The 18,540-nt window shown below is 41.3% G+C and overlaps 1 protein-coding gene across 1 annotated transcript in view; it reads right to left on the bottom strand.

Moving 5' to 3' along the window:
• Positions 1-4,830: 4,830 nt before the first annotated feature.
• MYPN (myopalladin) overlaps positions 4,831-18,540 on the bottom strand; it is a 112,176-nt gene continuing 98,466 nt past the window's right edge. The window contains exons 19-20 of the mRNA XM_090278098.1: positions 11,609-11,742; positions 4,831-9,070 (exon numbers count right to left, since the gene is read on the bottom strand). Coding sequence (XP_090134224.1) covers positions 8,901-9,070; positions 11,609-11,742 — 304 coding nt within the window. The 3' untranslated portion in view covers positions 4,831-8,900. The remainder of the gene's footprint in view (positions 9,071-11,608; positions 11,743-18,540) is intronic.

The following is an 18,540-nucleotide window of genomic DNA, read 5'->3' as shown; positions in this document are numbered from 1 at the left end:
TGAAGCCTGGGCATAGATATTTTTATAATATTCCCCAGGTGATTCTAATGGGCTGGCAGGGTTGAGAACCACTTAATTAAACAATATTTACTGTGATACCATTAACCTCATTATCAAAAAATAATTATATCAACTTCCCATTCTTCCTATTTGCAAATGTTAAGAAGGATTAGGTTATCTTTCTTAACACCCAACACAGCCAGTTTCTAAGTTGATGCAGTGACCTTTATATTAATTAAGATCTAAAATTTCTGCTAAATATGAGTCAGATAACTTTTGTCTGGGTTGTGGGTAATAGAGCTGCAGGATTCAACAATTAAGGCTCAGTTCATTTAAATTATGCCATCTTACAGTAAAAGTGAAGTGCTATTTCTGGACTGAATTTGGTTAGACTCTGCTCTTTGCTTTCTTTAGATGTCACTAAAGATGTCTCTTTTTATTACTTAGTGAAAGAAATTTCAAAGTGTATATAAGACCATAAATATGTGACTTATCTTCTTGGAATGTATACCCATTCCACTCTCTAGTCATGAATACACTAGTGAGCATAAGCTTTAACAACTGTTTCACTGAATTAACACAAGATATTAGGTTTGCTATTTCAAATTGGTAGTGTAACCAACAAATACCTGAGCTGAAAGAAAACCACTGACAGCAAGAACTTACCCATCTCACATACAAAGTCTGTGAGAAAAACAAAACACAAGGCCAACAATTAATTGAGAATAAATAAAATTTTATTTAATGAATAAAGAAACAGTCCGTCACATCCTCCAAATTGCTTTTTAAAACATCCAGGTTGAATTAAATACTGTTTTCTTTATTCTTATTTTTCTTCTTCTAATTGCAAAGTTTTCAAACAAAACACAACCCTCAACAAACGTTTAAGAGAGCATCACTAGAAAACAGCAACAGGTGTCATGGAGATGACGTGGTCTACCGGAATACAGTACCATATATCTTCTGAACAAAGACACAGTTTATGCTCACAAACATTTTGACCTAAGTGATCAGTTCAACAGACAATCTAACATGCACGATGCAGAAGGACAGGAATAAAAGCCAAGATCCATTTATTGTCTTCTAGTAACAGAGGCAAAATATACAGTTTATGTAATTCACACGTTTCAAAGTGGCTACTAAAATCATTTTTCTATTAGGATTTCTATAACCAAAAAAGTACCTTACAAAATAAGTTGACTTAAGCTTCCTAAGATGAAAGCATATCATGTTTGTGAGTTTTCTGGGGCTCTGACTGTTTTCCAGTGGAAAGAACTCATACAGGAAGAGAAAGGAAAAGTGTAAGTAAGTGGTGTCACTTGTTTCTAATCGAATGAGGTTAGCTATGGGTGCTCCACGACTCCTTACTTAAAGTATGTGTGTGTGTGTGCGTGTGTGTGTGCACATGTAGATACATTCCTGTGGCACAAATACATCCTTTGTCAGTCCTCATGGCTGAAATGAACATTGGGATTAAATTCAGACTTGATGTAGCTGTGAATAGAAAAACAGAGACCAAAAGATATGTTCATTTGTGAGGGTCCATAGCTACCTGTTATCTAAAGTTGATTCATTTCAGCGTAAGGCCACTGATGTGCTAGCACGTAACGTTTCTTCACTGGGGTCTGGAACTGTACAATGGGGTTGTCATGAACTGCGTAAGTCAGAAAAAATACAGGAGCTCCTTTGTTGTTTCCCTGTGCACTGCCAAGTTATTTTTTTTCACTAGCTTCAACCATAGACACAAGAATCAGAGTTCGCTTTGGCTAGTCTCCCTATGACAAAATAAATGTCTCTGGATTCTGCAGAAAGCAGAGAGGATATTTCTTGAGTTCATTTGTTTTTTTCCATATATATTTTTAACTGCATACCATCTTGGAGGAAGATTTCGCCATTATGTATTACCCTTCTAAGAAAAAGCAAAGTGATGAGGCAGAAAAGAAACGTGAACTTTTTAAATGAATTAACTACTTACTTTGGAAAAAAGTATTTTTAACATTACCTTTGGAGTAAAAAAAAAAAAAAACTACCAATTTTTTTTAGGGTCTCTACAATAAACTCTTCTATAAACATTTATTTATCCTATCCTCCATCCTGAGAAAGGAACAAGTACTTTGCTTATTTTATAGATAAAGAAACAGAGACCCCCAGATATATAAACAAATTAGAAAATGTATCTGAAAATCCATCAGAATTATTAAAATTTCTCGTTTCTAGGAATTCACCTAAGAAATAAGGAGCTGTCAATGCTATTAAATATTTCACAGATTTTTATCTTGATGCAGAGGTAATGAAAAGAGAAGGGATTGTCAAGAAACTTAATGCTAAAGATTGAAAAAAGTAAGTGAAAATTAATCAGAAAAGAAGATAAGTTATCTCTGAAATCAAAATACTGAAAAATAAAATTTTTTTTCCAATGTGTGTTAAAAAATATAGTTGCATTCAAATTATGTCATTTGAATTACAGGGTTTTTAACTCTCCTTAAAATACACAGTAAACTCATTTATACTGTGCACATATTCACATTTAGTAATCTTTTGGTTGTGACCACTATAGTCAATACTCGTACATAGTTCACTGGATTCTTAAACCACTAATTGTGGGAAAATTACAAGAATCTGCCTCTAGTCTGCAGATAACTCACTGAATCTGTGCGGAGATATCAGATTCTTTGTAATTTTAGAACATCAAGTAATTCACTCTTATCATACTATATGAAAATAATTTATGTCCCTTGTGAGTATTAGAACACCTCATATTGTGACAAACTATACTTGTATCTCCATTAGTTTTCAATCTAAACTGGTTTAAAGTCTTACTTTTTAAAGTGTCTCTGTTTTTAGTTAGGAAGCAGAATGAATTTTAATCTTAGATTGTTAAAGAACATTCTGTGAGAAGTCTAGTGAATCTACTGGATATTTTAGAAAGACCAAAACCCCATCATCTTTCCGTTGCTCTAGACATATTTAGCCAGGTTATAATTCACGTTGTAATTTATACAATTATAAAGATAATTTTTTAAAATCCTTAAAAAAATCTCAAATATTTTTGTACATTAAAAAATCAGTTCTATTATCATCAAAAAGTAATTTTTAAACCTGGAAATTAGAACTGTTTTCTGCATTTTAAAGAAAAATGTACATTTACTTCAATTCAGCCTTAAAATATTTTCTAACAATGTTAAATATTTTGATTATTATTAAGGAAACATTTTCTATTCACTTATATATTAAAATCTTTTGGCAAATTAGTGTTTATATGCCTCTACAGTACAATCATTTTCTTTATGCTTACTTTTAGCATTTATGGCACAATTTTCAGAGGACCGAAAAGTGTGTTTTCTCTATTTCTTGCAATTTCAAGGCTTTTGCTCTTTGGAGTTTGAAGTGGCCATTGTTTACATGTTAACAAAAGGCATCCTGTTTATGGTTCCATAATACCAATTATGCTAACTAATATATAATTAGACAGAAATGAGGCAAACATATTTTTAACAAATGTGCATTTTTTTGCACTGCACAGTTTTTAAAAAACATCGTATTTGCAACTTTCTAAGCATATTGATGACCACTACATTGTCGAAGTTTAGAAGATGCTGGCATTCTTTGAGCAAAGCTTTAGTAATTAACTTTCTGAAATATTGATCCACTTAAAACAAGAAAAGGCAATTAGTGGTGAAAAGGACTTGAACAAATTCTGTTGCAATCTAAGTAACTGTACATCTTACTGGTAAGGCACATTGATTTTCAACTCAAGCCTCAGCAGAAATACTTTGAGGCCAGGTTACCCTAGGACCTTGTGAGGGACTTTGAATAGAGGTCGTGATGAGTAAATTTGTCTTTAAATTTACAACCAACTTATAGCCCACATACGAACAGACGCAGGCAAGGATCTCAGCTTGGTAGGTGCTTCGGGAGTGTGTAGGGAGGAGGAGGCCTGGGAGAGGCTGTGATCAACAAGGACAATTTGGGTGTCTGACCCAGTCAGTTTTCTAGACCTTCTCTCACAGCTTGATTTTTTTTTAACTTTGTCTAATTCTATCAATTAGAAACTGCTTTTTAAAATGCAGAACCTCTGGGAAGTTAAAGGCATTCAGAATTTGTTCAATTGGACTACTTTCTTCAGGTAACCAAGACAAGACGCATGGAACCGGAGTTAGAGCATTTTGGATCATGAAGCATGCTGGCATGCTGACAGGGACAGGGTGAGATGGGATGGGTTACAGCAGGGGTGTTATAGGACGTGAGGCGTGGGGCATCTGGGGGGAAAAACACAGATTGAGGATAGATGCAGAAAGGACCACAGACATTCTTTAACTTTGACACATCATAGACACAGAAAGGGAGGAGGAAGAAGTCTTTCTTCTCCTTTTATTGGCTGTTTTGCCTGGACCCCTACTGTTGGAACCATTACCCAATCAGGCATAGTACATACTGTAACTCAATCACGAATTAAATAGGCTTTACTGGGTTCACTTGGGAATCTAGCATTGAGTGATATGTGTGTAAGAAAATATATTCTGAGTTTTAAATAGCCAATTTACAAGTGAACATTTAGAAGGCAACCCATTTATCATTTGAAAATTATCCAAATCACCCCATCCCTGAAAGAGTCAGCTTTTGACCCTGCTGGGAGTTACTCTCCACGGTATGTGTCATTCAGAGCTCTAGCTCTACCACTGCTAGTCTTCTGACCATTTAATTTCTCATTTCATTGGGTGCATCCCAAAATTGAATGATGAATAAAATAGAAAGATGCATTAAACAATTCTACTATTTGGCAGTTATGATTAAAACCTTACTTTGGTGAAGGACACTATATTTCAAACAGGTTTTAATGGCTCATTTTTGTTCTCTACTTTCCCTCCGATCCCCATTTCCATGACTGACTACATTATAAAAAGCCCTTCGGGTCTTTGGAGAGAAGGGTGGTTATGGGATCAGTACAGCTTTTGAAACAAAGGATCAGATGAATTGCACCAACTTTTCCTTTTTCTCTGGTCCATTTTTGCACGTTTTTGAGGTTCCCCTGGGGCCTTTAAGAATGCTACATGTCTAATGAACATTGTGCAAAAGAGTAGGGTGTAATGAGGCCAAAGTGCGTATTTATTTCTACTTTCTAGGCATGCACTGAACGGGCAAAGAGGGGGAGTACGTTCTTCACCGATGCCAATAAGACAGCTTTATGCCATCTGCATCCCTTCGGACCTTTCTTGGTAAGTTCTGAAATGACTCTTCTGAATCTTGGTTCTCACTGGAATCACCTGGGAAACTTTAAAAAATACTGATACCTAGGCCACAACTCCAGAACTTATGACTTTCTGATTTGGGGTTGTGACTTGGGTATCAGGATTCTTAAAAGTTCCCCAGGAGATTCACTTTATATAGAAACATACCGACTTACATAGATTTTAAAGTTCAATTTAGGTCAGTAAATATTTATTGAGCGCCTACTCTTACAAGGTAAGAGAAAACTTTTGACACAGTCCATACCAATGGGTAGCTAAAATCTAGTGTAAGCAGCTATATAGAGGCTGTGTTTTACATTAAATACTATACAAAGTTCTCTTCTTCCAGACTCATGACATTTGCTATAAGGTTTCAAAGAAAGTAGAATTGTATTTGATGGAATCTGGGGAATCAGAAAGTATTTCAGAGAGGCGGTGGTGGCCTTTGAGATGGACTTTCAGGAACAAGTAAGATTTCCATAGGTGTTGACTAGGGACAGAGGCTTCCAGGTAGGGGCAGAAGAGAGGCATGTGGCTGGAAAGCAGGGGACTGGATTAAGTATGCTGCCACATTGGGTGTGTTTTCTGAGTACAGTAATGGATGAAAAGCTTTGGGATCATATTGGAGCAAGCCTTGAATACCACAGAGCAGAACAGCTGGCACCTGAGTTAGCTCCAGGGAGCTACTGGGGATTTGAAATTGGGGAATAATATGACTGGAGTAGTGCTTCAGGAAGAATGGGTGATGCTGAGATTTGGGCTGGATTTGAGTGGGGAGAAACAATAGGACTAGAGGCAGAAAGGCCACTTGGAAGTATTATGTTGAGGTCAGAAACATTGAGGGAAATTAATAAAATAATGAAAGTCTGATTGGAGAACTGCAGGGGGATGAGAAGGAAGGGCTGAATGTAAATAAAACAATGTTAGAGTAAGCAGGATTTATCAATTAATTGGATAGAGAAAGTAAAAATGACTTGGATGCTTTTTATTTGGATTATTAAATGTCATTAATAGAAATTATTAAACTAGGTTGAAAAATCACTTACAAAAAGAGGAAGACGATGTTGAGTTCAAACATATCTGGCAGAACTAAAATTTCTTCTCTAAGTATTCCTCATCGTAATTGAATTCTCTTAGAATTCTCAAAGCAGGGCACTAATTTGTTCAACTCAGTGGTCCTCAGCAAAGGGGGATTCTGCATCTCAGAGAACATATCACAATGTTTGGAAATGGTTTGAGTGGCCACAACCCCAGGAGGGGCTGCTATGCATTTAGTGGGTAGAGAGGCCAGGGATGTTGCTAAGCATCCTAGAGTGCACAGGACAGTACGCCCAGATGAAGAATTACCTACTCCCAAATGTCAGTGCTGCTGAGGTTGAGAAACCCTGCTTTAACATAACCCAATAGCTCAAATTTCAAAGGGCGGGGAGGGGGGCTGGGGGGGGATGTGTGGAGAGCTGTGGGGTGGCGGTGGTGGAGGGGGAGGATTTTATATTTTAGGTCAGACAGCACCATCTAATGGCCAAATATAATAATATTTATCCCTGTTCTCTGTTGAACACTAAAAGCCAACAGATAAAAAAGTATTCAGAAAGCTAAGACATATCGCGATGAAGAATATCCTTTCGTGGGAGAACAGTCTAGGGTTTACAAAAGGATATGTGATGGGCAGGTCTGGTGTACAGCTGTGAAGGAGCGATCCTGGAGTGAGGAACTTCCATTTGGTTATAGATTTCATAATAGAAGCCACTATGGAAATAGAACATTTTATGGAATGCATTCTATATGAAATGCATTATATTTTATTACAGTTGCCTATCTATTTAGTATTATTCCTGTATACATGAAAAAAGGGAACAAAATCTAATAATTCTGCTAAATAATTAACTAAAACCTTGATTTTAGAGTCATGAAAAATATAGGATGAAGAGAACTAGAAACTTCTATTTGATAAGGAAAAGATTTTTTTTTTTTGTCCCAAGAAGCAGCACTCTACATGGCTTATATCTTATCACCTCTACCAGACTGTAAACTCTCTGTGATCAGGGACTGTGTCTTATTCATATCTTTGTATCTCCCACAGTCTCAAGCACAGCATCTTACATACACAAAAATGATTTTTTGAGTGAACCAATTAATTTTTATACTGAAAATCCTTGCCATGAAGTAAAGAAAAAGGAAGTATGAAGTCTTTCTAAGCAATTACTATTTGTTCACTTGCGTAAGATGCCTGCTGAGAATGCTTGGCTCAGAGAACACCAGAGACTTGGGCACAGGGGGTTGATAATAGATACTCACAACTCATATCACCAGGGAGCCTGGGAGCAAACTGTGCTGTGATCAGTATTCCCAGGGCAATTTTTTGGACTGGTGTGTGAATTGTAGATTTCTCTATCTAGTATAAGATTAATTCATCCAACAAATATCTATTGAATGTCTGCTCTTTGCTAAGTACCCTTCTAGGCACTGGGGATATTGCAGTGAATTTAAGTCTAAAAATTCCTTAAGTTGAAAGGCAGGTTTTGAACTGGTGGGTTAGCATAAAAAGGCAAATTCCCCTTTCCTCCTACTTTCCAGTTAGCATAATATTTTATGTAGAGAAAATGCAATTTGATTAATGATCTCAAAGGAGTTCACAACTATTCAAGACCTCTCCTTCCACAACCACTGCTCTGTGGGGGCAAGTGAAGAACGCTCTCCCATCCCTTCCTCCCCTTGCTTGCACCTCTTTTTTCCTCTCTGTCTCATACACTTCCAGACTTTTGGGAGAGTAGAGGAGCGGGAGGGTCAGTATATTTCTGGGCAGAGGATGACGATTCTTGCTTATTTTGCAAGTGGCAATTGAAGATAGTAGTTAAAAAAAAGTGTCCCCCCAGAAGGTTTCTTTCTGGTTGGTTTATTAACAACCCCTTAGTTCTAGAGTGTAGGAATATATAAATTCAGAAAGAAAAACCACTCACCATTGTATCCAAAAGAAAATGGTGTGGACAGGTGGGTGGAGCCCTGTTACGGCTATAGAATAAGTGCACTGTGCAATATTGAGTGTTTCAGTGATTTTGTATCTCAGGCACATTTTATCACCTTATTATGTGGCTCAGTACACCCAGGATAAGCAAATCAAAAATGCTTCTTCACATATGTGAGTTGTATGGCACGATCTCCTAATGCTAAGTAGAAGCTGACATAATGAAGCCACCAAAACTACAGCTATGAATGTAACCAATGAAAGGTGATGGAGACCTCCCCATCTTTTCCCTTTGCATTGCTGGGTGAGTTAGTAATACATAAGGTCACTACTGTCTAACTCCTCTCAGCCTAAGCATATGGCTTCTAATTGCTCCTAGTAGGACCTAGACATTTCTAACAGCATGGGGCAGGGGGAGCATGCTAGCTTTTCCCCAAAGCAGTGGATGGCAGCGGCATCACATCTTTGGTTCTTCTGTTATTGTCTTCTCACATTTTTGTTGGAATCTTTAAAAGGCACAGCCCTTCATCTCTTCCCCAGCTGAGACTGCAAGAGTCCCCAGCTGTCTTATACAAAGCACTTCTTGCCATAGGTCCAGCGGCATGGAAACTTACTCAAATCCAGTTGCTTGGAAACCACTGGTTCTGGCTTGTCCACCTTCCCCCTCCACAGTCTGCCCCCTTATACAGCAGGTACCCAGACTTTTCTTAAAGTTCATCACTCTCTACTACACTCCGAGAAGAGCATGAATACACCATTGTGCTTTCCATAGAGGAGAAGGCAGAGAAAATGTCAAGTCCTTTACTGGTGAGAGATCCATAGCGACTGCCACTGGGCCGGATGGACATGGGTGGCGGGATCTGCTGGTGCCACTGAGCTGGAAAATGGACCAAATAATGTGTTGCCATCAAAGGAGTACAGTCTAGTGGGTACACTGTAGGCATGCATTCTTTTGCCATGCCAACACTTCCTGTGGGATCTTGGTAAAGCTTTTAAATATACCTGGGTATGAAATGCCTCATTTGTAAAGAAAACAATAAAATCTGCCCTTCTCTGCCAGAAACAGGGAAACTGGGCTCCTAAACCCCTAATTCCAAAACCTGTGATACTAATCCTGTAAGATCTGGGAATATCAGAAAGAAGAGTGGGTGAGTAGGGAGATTTATGAAAATTATCTGCTCTCTGTCCTAGCATGCGGCCTGCGAGGCAGTGTAGAGAGGGCTGTAGGCTCTCAGAATGTGGAACCAAGAAACCTACAGAAATGGAAGCCAAGAGATGGGAAGCACTTGCCCACACTCTCATCACCTTCATTGTCCATTATCTACCAAGCACCTTAATCAGGTTCCAATGGGTTACAGCAAGAAGACTGAAAAGTAATCATTGATTAATCATGGTTCAGGGCAAAAGAGAATAGATTACTGTTTCCGTGTTCACCAAGCACCATCCAAAGTAGACCCTGATTTTAGCAGGCACAACCATTAGGCTTGAATGAAATATCCATCCAAAATGTCTAGCTCCCACTGTGGTCTCTGATTCAGAAATTACCAAACAGTCTTCTGATTAGGTTTCCAGAGGCCTTGATGTGGAGATGGGGGAGCATCAGGTGGGGAACCCTAAGGCATTGGCTTCTAGAAAGGTATCGACCCTTTTAGCATTCCCATTTATAAACTGGTCCTTTGTTTATTTTATTGTTTTGAATCAGTTTTTCAGAGTTTAAATACTTTTAAGTGAACTGCTAAGATCAAGCTTCGGAAGTCACAAAACTGAGGACAAAACTTACAGTGATTCCATTGAAGATCAGGCACTTGGGAGGCCGCCATGAGTAGCTAATCGAGCCTCTCCTCCAGCCCGACACCTCTTAACATTTCCCTGTTCTCTCTGACATCTTACCTGGACTACTATAATTGCTACTACTAAAAGCCTTCTTTACACCCTTGCTGGTGTGGCTCAGTGGATTGAGTGCCAGCCTGAAAACTATGGGATTGCTGGTTTGATTACCAGTCTGGTCACATGCTTGGGGTGCGGGCCAGGTCCCCAAGTAGGGGGCGTGAGAGAGGCAACCACGCATTGTTTTTCTCCCTCTCTTTCTCCCTCCCTTCCCCTCTCTCTAAAAAAATTAATAAAATCTTAAAAATAAAAAGCTCTCTTTTTGATGAGACAGGGAAACCTACTGTCCTCATTCCTCAGACAGGCAGGGAATGGTGGTGAAGGACATAGCAGATTGATTTTAGCTGAAGACCGCCATCCCCTCCTCCACCTGAAGGTCACAACTAAGGACACAATGCCTCCTATTGGTGCTGTGGCAATAGGACAGGAGCCAAAAAGAGGTGAGTCAGGACAAAGTGAACTGGGAACTCTGCCACTGGAGGGCAGGATTGAGAAAAGTCAGAAGTTTCAGGGTTTATTGGTATTGAGTTGGAGACCTATTTCCTTCTGACACGGTGAAGTCTGTGAAATGGTTCAAGGACTTAGCCTAGATTAAGAAACATATCACTCCGGATATTAAACCTAAGGAAAATGGCAGGCCAATTCCCCTCCTGCGTGGCATTCAAAAAAGGGGATACTATTCTGGTTATTCATATTAAACGAGTAATAAACAAGAAACTTTAAAAGTGACTGATTATTTTTTTTTAAGGAGAAAAAAAGAATCACTCTTTTGGGTTAAGGAATATGTCTCCAAAAATACCAGTTAATGTCAAAATTACAGTGGAGAGGAATAGAGTACACAAACAAATGAACAAAGATTAATTCATTAAATCCTTTTAAAAATTAGAAATATAACTCAAAGGAATGATACAAAACCTAGGATTGGTATCTGGATGTAGTCACTTAATCTCTCCGAATCTCAGTTTCTTCAACATTTAAATAAGAATAACAACAATTACAAAAATCTCATGGGTTTAGGAGATCTAAGTGTCCTTTTTAAAAAAAATTGTAAGTTATTATACAAATGTCATTTGATATCATTATTAGGACAGCTCTTTATTATTAGTCTGATTGGGGAAGTGGGACAAAAATATTTGTGACATGAATTAATAAATTAATGAGATCAGGAAAAGTCTTCTGGTGTGGCTGGAGGGAGTTCCAGTGGATGGCCCTTGGCACCAAGGAGACGGCATGAAGATGCTGGATGATCAGAAGTACAAGCACATGTACATTCTGAAGTAGCTGTAACCCCTAGTATTAGAGGACCTCTTTTGGAAGAAGGTTAAGCTTAGAATAACATATAAAGTGTACAAAGTCCTGAGTTACTTTAAACGATGAAATAACTTTAAAAATCCACCTATTAAGCACTAAAATACAACCCATCCAATTCATTTATGGAAATTTACTACAACTATCCTTGAAAAAAAAAAAAAAGATCCTTTAAGTTGCCTATCACACACAGGTATTCAACTGATGCCATTATACCTACCATATATATCCAACCTAGCAGTGCATGACACGATGCCAGCTTCGTTCTTGGCTGATAACGTGTACCATCCAGCGTCTGACTTCTTGGCTGGCTGAATAAGGAGGCAGACATACCCTGTTGTGTCCTGGTGCATACTGGAGAAAAGAAAGAATATATCCACATTGTATCTGGGGACAGAAACAGCCTTGTCAAGGTTAGGGGACAAATCCAGCAATGCAGAGCTTCCCCTCCCTTCCCTGTCCCTAGGTGGAGAAAGGGGGACTCAGCTTTAAGCAAACATCAAAGGCAAGCTTGAAGAAGAAAAGAAGTCACAAAAAGAGCAGCAATGAACCTGCTGAGGCTGTAATGCAGGCCGAGACCTGTTCTTGGCCTCTCCATTGCTCCAACTCTCCCAGAGTCATAGTCCCCCCCAGGGTATCCCCACTTGTCACAACCAAATTCCAGGAAAATCTCTTTTGCAAACCAGGTTGGACATTTCAACAAGAAATTTGTTAGGAAACTATGGGAAAACTTGGTTGTCTTAAGCCCAGGGTTAGATGAATTAATTGTTAGCATAGAAAGAGTGTTTCTTTCTTTTTTTTTAAAAAAAAATTTATGTATATTTTATTGATTGTTGTTACAGTAGTTCCATTTTTTTCTTTGCTCCCCTCTGCCCAGTACCCCCTTTCCCTTCACCAATCCCACCACCCTTAGTTCATGTCCACGGGTCATGCATATAAGTTCTTTGGCTTCACCCTTTCCTATATTATTCTTAACTTCCCCTGTCTATTTTGTATCAACCGATCATGCTTCTTAGTCCCTGCACCATTTCCCCATATCTCCCCCTTCCCCCTCCCAGCTGATAACCCTCCAAATGGTCCCCATACCTATGATCCTGTTCCTATTCTAGTTTGCTTAGTTGGATTTTGTTTTTATTTTTTAGATTCAGTTGTTGATAGTTGTGAGTTTGTTGTCATTTTAATGTTTATAGTTTTGATCTTCTCCTTCTTAAGTAAGTCCCTTTGACATTTCATATAATAACGGCTTGGTGATGATGAACTCTTTTAGCTTTACCTTGTCTGGGAAGCACTTCATCTGCCCTTCCATTCTAAATGACAGCTTTGCTGGATAGAGTAGTCTTGGTTGTAGGTCCTAACTTTTCATCACATTGAATACTGCTTGCCAGTCCCTTCTTGCCTGCAAAGTGTCTTTTGAGAAATCAGCAGATAGTCTTATAGGCATTCCTTTGTAGGCAACACTCTGCTTCTCTCTTGCTGCTTTTAGGAATTCTCCCTTTATCTTTCACCTTTGGCATTTTAATTATGATGTGTCTTGGTGTGGTCCCCTCTGGGTTCAGCTCGCCCAGGATTCTCTGTGCTTCCTGAACTTGTATGTCTATTTCCTTCACAAAATTTGGGAAGTTTTCCTCCATTGTTTTTTCACATAAGTTTTCAATTTCTTGCTCTTCCTCTTCTCCTCTGGCAACCCCATGATTTGGATGTTGGCACATTTAAAGTTCTCCCACAGGTTCCCAAGCCTCTCCTCACTTTTTTTTCAGTTCTTGTTACCTCAGTCTGTACTGGTTGACTATTTTCTTCTTCCTCATGTCCCAAATCATTTAGTTGAAGCCTGGTTTCCTTCCCTTCACCATTGGTTTAGTGCAGATTTTCCTTCATTTCACTTAGCATAGCCTTCACTTCTTCTCTTATGTGTTTGCCATACTCAAGCATGTGTGTCAAGCCTGTGAGAATCTTTATCACTAGTGTTTGGAATTCTGCGTCTTTTAGGTTGCTATCTCCTTATCTGTGAGGTTGGCTATCTCCTTGTCGCTTAGTTCTCCCACTGGAACCTTGATCTGTTCCCTCTTTTGGGCCATACTTCTCTCTCTCCTCATTCTGACAGGCTTCTGTGTTTGTTTGCCTCTGTGCCTTAGATAGAGCTGTCGCTCCTGTTACGTTGTAAGGGGCGGAGCCTTAGGGATTCGTCAGTACAGGGCGACCTGTTTCACCACATTGTGGCGCTGTATGTGGGGGAGCGGTCTGACAGGGAACAATGCTGCTTGCACAGCACTCACCCCCTTTCCAGGCACTTCTCTCACTTCTGTATAGGACTGGTGCCTCACTAGCTGTTGCCTTGCTGTCATTCCCAGAGTGGATGAGTCTTCAGATGTTCTAGGACCATGGACCCCTTTAAACAAGTGGACTCTGCTGAGAGACCAGCAGTTTCTGCCTCCACCTCAACCCCCTCTGGTTTTCACAGTCAGAAGCAATGAGGGTTGATTTTCCTCGAGTCTGGGACTGTGAGCTGCGCCTCTGGTGAGGAGCTGGGAACGCTCCCCAGGTGTCCCTCCTGACTATTTGAAATGTGTAACTGTGCTTTCCACTGGCCTGCTGCTGCCGCCGCTGCTGCCACCACCACACCATGTCTTCTCCACCCTGGCTTCTCCCTTACTACCTGTCTGGATGAGTATTTCTTCTTTATATCTTTTTTTTTGGACTTCCATGCAGTTTGATTTTCTGGAACTTCTCGTTGTTTCTAGTTTTGAGGTTGTTGTATTTCTTCTTAGTTGTGGAGAGAGATGCAGCGTGTCTGTCTATGCCTCCATCTTGGCCAGGTCTACATGGTTGTTTTTAAGGTAACTTTAACAACCCAGTTTCTTAGAGTGGATGCCTTGCTTGATTTCCCATAACTTCTTTATTTCTTTGCCATTTGGGTTTTATGCCACAAGGGGACAAGCACACAAAAGCAGCTGGTGTACAAAAATTTCTACTGAGAGTTATTTCTCCACAGTCATTGGAATTTGTCACAGAGAATGTTGTATCTGTCAGGTTTTGCAAAATGTGGGCATCTGAGAAGTTTGTGTATATATAGTTCATGCTTTTTTTTTCTGGTAAAATTTTGGCATGAACTGAGAATATTCTCAGACCCACCCACTCTGGGAACAACGGCCAGGGCAGCAGCTAGAGGGGTGCCAGTATAGTGCGGAAGTGGGAGAGGTGCCTGGAAAAGGGGTGAGTGCTAGGCAGGTGGCATTGTTTCTTCTCGGACCCCTCCCCCACATATAGGGCACAATGTGGTGAAACATGTCGCCCTGCACTGACGAATCCCTAAGGCTCTGCCCCTTACAACGTAACAGGAGCGACAGCTCTACTTGGGTTGTGGAGGCAAAAAAACCACAGGAGCCTGTCAGAATGAGGAGACAGAGAAGTATGGCCCAAAATGGGGAATGGATCAAGGTTCCAGTGGGAGAACTAAGGGATGAGGAGATAGCCAACCTCGCAGATGAGGAGATAGACAACCTAACAGATGCAGAATTCAAAACACTGGTGATAAAGATGCTCACAGGCTTGGCAGATATGCTTGAGTACGGCAAATGCATAAGAGAAGAAGTGAAGACTATGCTAAGTGATACGAAGGAAAATCTGCACAAAACCAATGGTGAAGGGAAGGGAACCGGAGTTCAAGTCAATGATTTGGAACATAAGGAAGAAAAAAACAGTCAACTAGTGCAGAATGAGGAAGCAAGAATTGAAAAAAAATGAGGAAAACTTCCCAAATTTTGCGAAGGAGATGGACATACAGGTCCGGGAAGCACAGAGGGTCCCAGGTGAGCTGGACAAGAGGGGACCACACCAGGATGCATCATGATTGAGATGCCAAAGGTGAAAGATAAAGAGAGAGTCCTGGGGGCAAGAAGAGAGAGGCAGAGAGTTGCCTACAGGGGGGTGCCTATAGGACTATCAGCTGATTTCTCAGAGGACACTTTGCAGGCAGGAAGGGACTGGCAAGCAGTATTCAATGTGATGAAAAGCAACCTGCAACCAGAATTACTCTATTCTTCGGGGCTATCATTTGGAATGGAAGGGCAGATGAAGTGCTTCCCAAACAAGGCAAAGCTAAAGGAGTTCATCACCACCAAGCCATTACTATATGAAATGTCAAAGGGACTTACTTAAGAAGGAGAAGATCAAAACTATGAACATTAAAATGACAACAAACTCACAACTATCAACAACTGAATCTAAAAAATAAAAACAAAATTCCAACTAAGCAAACCAGAATAGGAACAGGATCATAGGTATGGCGATCATTTGAAGGATTATCAGCTGGGAGTGGGGAGGGGGAGAAATGGCGGTATGGTGCAGGTATTAAGAAGCATAATTGGTTGGTACAAAATAGACAGGGAGAAGTTAAGAATAATATAGGAAAGGGTGAAGCCAATGACCTTATATGCACGACCCATGGACTTAGGGTGGTGGGTTTGGTGGAGGGAAGGGGGGTACTGGGCAGAGGGGAGCAAAGGGGAAAATTGAAACTACTGTAACAACATAATGAATAAAATATACTTAAAAAAAACAACAACCATGTAGTGATGGGTAAAGGAGTATAGGTGCCTTAATGTTTTGTTTTGATTTAGTTTATTTTAGCTTATTACCATCAAAGAGGTTTTCTGAGTAACAGCAATTACAAATATGACTAAAGACACATGACAGAAACTATGCATAGTCTTCATAAATTCCTCATTTGTTTGTTTTAAATTTTTATAGGGGGGAGACCAAGATGGCCGCGGAGTAGGAACAGTGTTCTCAGCTTGCTCCTGTTAAGGAGACAATCCAGGAGGAACAAACTCGGGGAGGAATGACTGAGTGAGTGGGAATATCTGATAACGTGAATGGGGAGGAGATCGTGGGAGCAGCGTGGAGGGGGGTGGAGGGGTTTATCACAAACTGCAGGCTGAGTCATTCTGAGACTCCGTGCGTTTGCAGTATCAAGCCGGAGAGCTCACTAGCCGGGAGTGAATTCTTGTAGGGAGCTAGGGAGAGGATTTGGCCGAAAAAGCCAGAGGAGGGAGAGAACAGTGAACAACCAGGACTGGGAAAAACTGTGTGACCTGTGTCTAGAGAGAAACATCCTCAGCTGCAACCTCCGACGGAAAGCTCGGCATCCCGGGCGCGCCCAGCACTTGCGCTAGGGCCCTACAGAACAAAGGAGCAGTTTTGGGGCTAGGAGACGGGCCGCACAGAAAAGCTGCTACGGAACTCCGGACCGGGGGAGAACTGTGTTCTTGAAATCAGTGTTTGCTCTTTAGTCGCGCTAGAATCCCACAGAACAAAAGGCAGGTTTGGGGCTAAGAGAGAAATAGGATGTGCAGGGTGTGTAAGTAGGGAAGAGAGCGGAGGCGGAGGTTCTGAAGGGGAGACGGTTTTAGGGCAAGGAGAAGGGGCCGCAGGGAAGGGCTGCTGCGAAGCTCCAGACCGGCAGAGAGCTCTGGGGAAGGAGAGTGCTGCGCTGACCAACCACACTAGAATCCTGCAGAACAAAGGGACGGTGCTGGAGCGGGAAGAAAGATAGAGCGCGCAGGCCGATAGACAGGGAAGCCAGCGGAAGCGGTAGCTCGGAATAGAGAAAGTTTTGGGGCAAGGAGAAGAGCACAGGCAGGAAAGCCACTGCAAAGCTCCAGACTAGGGGAGAGGCCCTGGGCAGGAAAGGGCCACTGGGCCCGGCACTTTGACCGACTGTGCCAGAGTCCTGCAGAACAAAAGGACGATCTTGAGACAGGGAGAGAGGTAGGGTGCGCAGGCATATAGACAGGGAAGAGAGCAGAAGCTGTAGCCTGGGAATAGAGACAGGACTGGAGGCAGGGCGGGGATTGCTGGCAGGCACAGGCTGGACCAACAGGGGGAAGGAGTAGCTGGACAAGCCTGAGGAGGGCTGAGGCTGCCTCAGGAGGGAACAACTAAAGGCAGCTCACAGCAGAGCGGCGGTAGGCCCACGAAAAAAAGACTAGCAATCCCAGAATCAAGCAGGACCCTCCCACAGCCAGCCAACCAACCAGAAAAGATTTGAAACTCATGGAATTTTGAATAGGAGCAGACTCAGGAAGGAAGCAAGGAAAAACCAAAAAACAAACAAACCAAAAATACCCAGAGACTGTGCATAAAAGTTGAATTGAGTTAAAATCCTCATTCTTTTATCTCTCACTCTCTCTCTAACTACCCCTACCGTCAGTCCCTTCTTATTCTCGCTCCTTTTCTCCCCTCCCCTTCCTTCCCTTCTCTCCCCTTAGCATTCTCCCCTGCATCCTATTCTCAGTTAATTTTATAATTTTAAGTTCTCTCCCTTTCTCACCCTCTCCTTTCTCTGCGCTACGCACCTTCAACTTTATTAAATTTCTTTCTTTATTTTGTCCCCCTTCAGTCTACATTCATTTTTCTTTCATCTCTTGTCCTTATTTTCCTTCTCTCCCTATACATAATCTCTCTCTCTCCCTATTACACTTTATATTCTAATCTCTTAATATTCAAATTATAATTCTAATCTATCCCCCTCTCCCTTTACTCTCCCATTCTTACCCCTTCTCTTTTTCTACCCCATCCCCCTGTTACAGAAACAGGGGTGTTCCAAAAAACCCCAGAGTTTGCAGCTGGGGGATGGGGAGAAGGAAGCAGCTTTTCAGAATGCCTCCACATGCCTGAGGCCAGTGGCTAGTGTCTTTTTTATGCAAAATGGCTTTAATGCATCCAAAGCCTCAGGTAGATGGGAGGAGTCTTGAACCGGGGGACGGTATGGAAAGCACACAGAGCCTACGTAAGGGTCTGTGAATGGTCGGAACGGTTTGCAACGCCCACTGCGTCAGATGACGCAGTCAGGGATATATAAGCAGCTGTGGACATTTTAGCTCTCTTTTTCACGCTCACGCGCTCGGTCTGGGGCTCTCGCTCTCTCGCTCTCTTGTGTGCTCCCTCCACGTGGCTTGGTAAAGAGGCCTTCTCCATGTGACTCGGAGAAGGGGTCTCCAGGCTGCTTTAAGAGGCTCTTGCCATGCGGTTTTGAGGAGAGGAGATCCATGCGATTTGCAGGAAGAAGGCAGTTTGCAAGGAGGCTGAGAATCCAGGCGGTCCTGCATTGAGAGCTGGAGGGCACCACAGCACAGAAAGGACCTCCCCAATCAG

This window comes from Furipterus horrens, unplaced genomic scaffold (assembly GCF_987537825.1).
Source record: "Furipterus horrens unplaced genomic scaffold, mFurHor1.1.pri manual_scaffold_5, whole genome shotgun sequence".
Classification (NCBI taxonomy): Eukaryota; Metazoa; Chordata; class Mammalia; order Chiroptera; family Furipteridae; genus Furipterus; species Furipterus horrens.
The sequence above is the reverse complement of the archived record's forward strand: the minus strand, read 5'-3'. Positions and strand labels throughout refer to the sequence as shown.